Source organism: Stegastes partitus, unplaced genomic scaffold (assembly GCF_000690725.1).
Source record: "Stegastes partitus isolate 25-593 unplaced genomic scaffold, Stegastes_partitus-1.0.2 Scaffold958, whole genome shotgun sequence".
NCBI lineage: Eukaryota > Metazoa > Chordata > Actinopteri > Pomacentridae > Stegastes > Stegastes partitus.
In genome coordinates, this window is record NW_007578689.1 from 228,118 (window position 1) to 230,953 (window position 2,836).

The following is a 2,836-nucleotide window of genomic DNA, read 5'->3' on the forward strand; positions in this document are numbered from 1 at the left end:
CACACAGTACAGGTCAGTCCCTAGTCCATACAGTAGAGCTGGATACTGATGTTCTCTGTTGGTTTTCTGTCCTGTGTTCCACAGTGAGCTGTCAGATTTGTGCGATGCCCTGCAGGATCCTTTGAGGATTCCCAAACCAAACAGCACCAAACTGATCCACATGGACCTGCCTCTGCTGCCTGGAGACCAGATCCACTGTGTGGACGTCCTGCGAGCTCTGACCACAGAGGTAGCATTATTAATATTATTGATCTTCATCTTGTTCTTCATCTTGTTATTATAATCATCACTATTGCTGTATTTTTGATTCATTAAATGATGTATTTATTTATTTTCTGTAGGTGTTTGGTAAGTCAGGACAGCCGGACACTGTCAGAGCCAGACTGGAGGAGCAGTTCTTGGTCAATAACACCTCCAAGGTTCATTATTTTATTCCATTTTGTTCCATTTTATAGTTTTGTAAAAAAAAAAAAAAAAAACAATAATAATAATAATAATTCATTCATTCATTCATTATTAAAGAATGTGGTTGTTATATTATTATGATTTCATGTTGTAATTTTGTTTTACTTTCCTCTGATTTGATTGAAATGTTGAAACTTTTTTAATTGATTGTTTCAGCTACAATGTTGAGGCAACTCTCAGCAGTCATTCATTCAGCCGTTGATGCTCACATTGTTGATATTATATATTTGTTAGTAAATGTAAAAGAATGGCGTCATCACGTCCTCTGAAGCCTGCAGCGACGCCACCTACCTGACCTGTTTCTCTACTGCAGCTGCTGCCTCAGTGGTGTTCTTGCTCACTGGGTGTTGCCTTGCAGGTTACATACTTTGTTGTAGATGTTTGATGTCTGAATGCAGCCCCGGGACTCAAAAAGTGATCCATTCTGTTCTTTCATCAAAGTTTATAATCAACAACAAGACACCAGATGAACAATCAAATTCATGAATGAAATACCTTCACCTGGTATGAAACCTCACAGGTGATTCATATTTCCTGCAGGTGTCACAGGAGCCAATCAGCAGCACCCTGAGGAGGAAGCAGGAAGAGGCGGCAGCGTCGGTGATTCAACGAGCCTATCGGAAACACCTCCTGCAGGACGGCGGTGACAAGGAGACACCGGACCAGGTTGGGGGCGGAGCGCCAGGCCTTTCAGGTGCTGCCTCACAGTGAGCATCCGGCGTCCATCTGACGAGAGCCTGAGAGAGCCTATCGTCTGCTGATGGTGGCGTCTCTTCGTCTCGTGCTTCTTCTGTGCCTTCCTCTACGTCCTCCTGGCTGTGGCGTGATCGCTTGTCCTGTCGTGTGTCAGACCACATGAGTCTAAACATCCTGAGCAGCCCAGCGACCTGCAGCAGCTGTTCTTGGACTGCAACAGTCTTCTTCTGTGTCTTTGATGTACTGACAGGTTTCCTAACGAGCTCAGTCTGTCTCGAGGTTCGTCCTATGATGCATGATACTAATCTTTACAGATAACAGAGAATAAACTACATATCCAGATGATAATTAACCGTCATGTAATACTGCAGTTATCAGTGATCCTTAGTTACTACCACAAACTGTCCCTTAACATTTAAACTCTGACCTGATGATGGACCTGATGACAGGTCGCTATCATTATCCCACAGCTGTTGATTATTTCATCTGGAGCGGTTAAAGAATGCTAGCTTCAAACTAGAGCTGCAGCTGGTTCTGGTTGTCAGGTGTTCGTTGTTTTAGTCGTTCAGCTCCTGAAATGTCTGAAAACGCTGAAAAATGTGAATCGGTGTTTCCCAAAGTCCAGGATGAAAAATGTCTTTTTCTCAAACCAGAGATATACAGATTATTTTTGTAGAGGAGGAAAAACGTTTTCTTGTGAAAACAGGAGTCAGATTAATTGATTATTAAAATAGCTGGACATTAATTGATTAATTGTAAATTGTTGCCGCTCTATTCCACATCAGTCAGAAATATTTAGTCTATAGGACGAAGTTTGTTGAAAGACAGACGGATCAAAGCTGCACACATACTCAGAAGTGCTCCTTACAAACTCTCTGCTGTTAAACTAGCATTACGACTCATATTATTCTAACCGTACGCTGGGATCTGTTTTCTCCCAACAAATACTCCACAGGTACCGAACATCGTGCAGTATTCTTATTTTTTATGACATCTTGTCAGCCGGTTGGCCTCCAGCTGCTCATATCAGTATACTAACAGGACTCACCCTCCGGTTTGTTGGTCATGTTGGTCTGCAGACGTTAGCGCCTGCTGAAGAAACCCTCGATTATTGATTTGATTGGTTGTAGCTCACCGATCACTTGGACAGACCATAAAACCCAGACGTTGATGATCAGTCTGAGGTTGCTGTCTGTGATTTACAGCATCTGTCAAACGGTGATGTTCACGTTACCATGTGACCAGGGCTGCCCACACCCCCCATGTCAATGCTCTAGAGAACGCGTGACCACAGACTGCATAGATTTTATTTTTATATCAACGTTTGTTATTGTTTTTCAACATTAATCAAACTCATAATAAACACATGAACATGAAAACTCTGGTTTCTGACTGGTCTTTGTAGTCCTACCCCCCAGCCCGGCCCTCGGGGATCCCGGGCCTCTGATTGGTTGGTTGGCAGGACGCGCGGACGCTCAGGAGGCTTCATTCTGTAAAACGTCGTGATGAGACCTGAAAAAACGCTGTCGTCCTGCCTGCTGTGCATGTGCAGCAACGTGACAGGAAGCGGATCTTTTATGTCGTTACAGTCCAGTGATGATAATTATAACTAGAAAATTTCCTTGCAGAAAATTTGAGAGTGGCACGGGAGTGTGCCGGGATTTAAATGATGATT

The 2,836-nt window shown here is 43.3% G+C and overlaps 1 protein-coding gene across 1 annotated transcript in view; it reads left to right on the plus strand.

Annotated features, from left to right (window-relative positions):
* LOC103366627 (sodium channel protein type 4 subunit alpha B-like) overlaps positions 1-2,540 on the plus strand; it is a gene marked incomplete at its 5' end in the record, with an annotated part of 46,560 nt that extends 44,020 nt beyond the window's left edge. The window contains 3 exon segments of the mRNA XM_008294398.1: positions 85-229; positions 342-419; positions 1,006-2,540. Coding sequence (XP_008292620.1) covers positions 85-229; positions 342-419; positions 1,006-1,176 — 394 coding nt within the window.
* Positions 2,541-2,836: the final 296 nt, after the last annotated feature.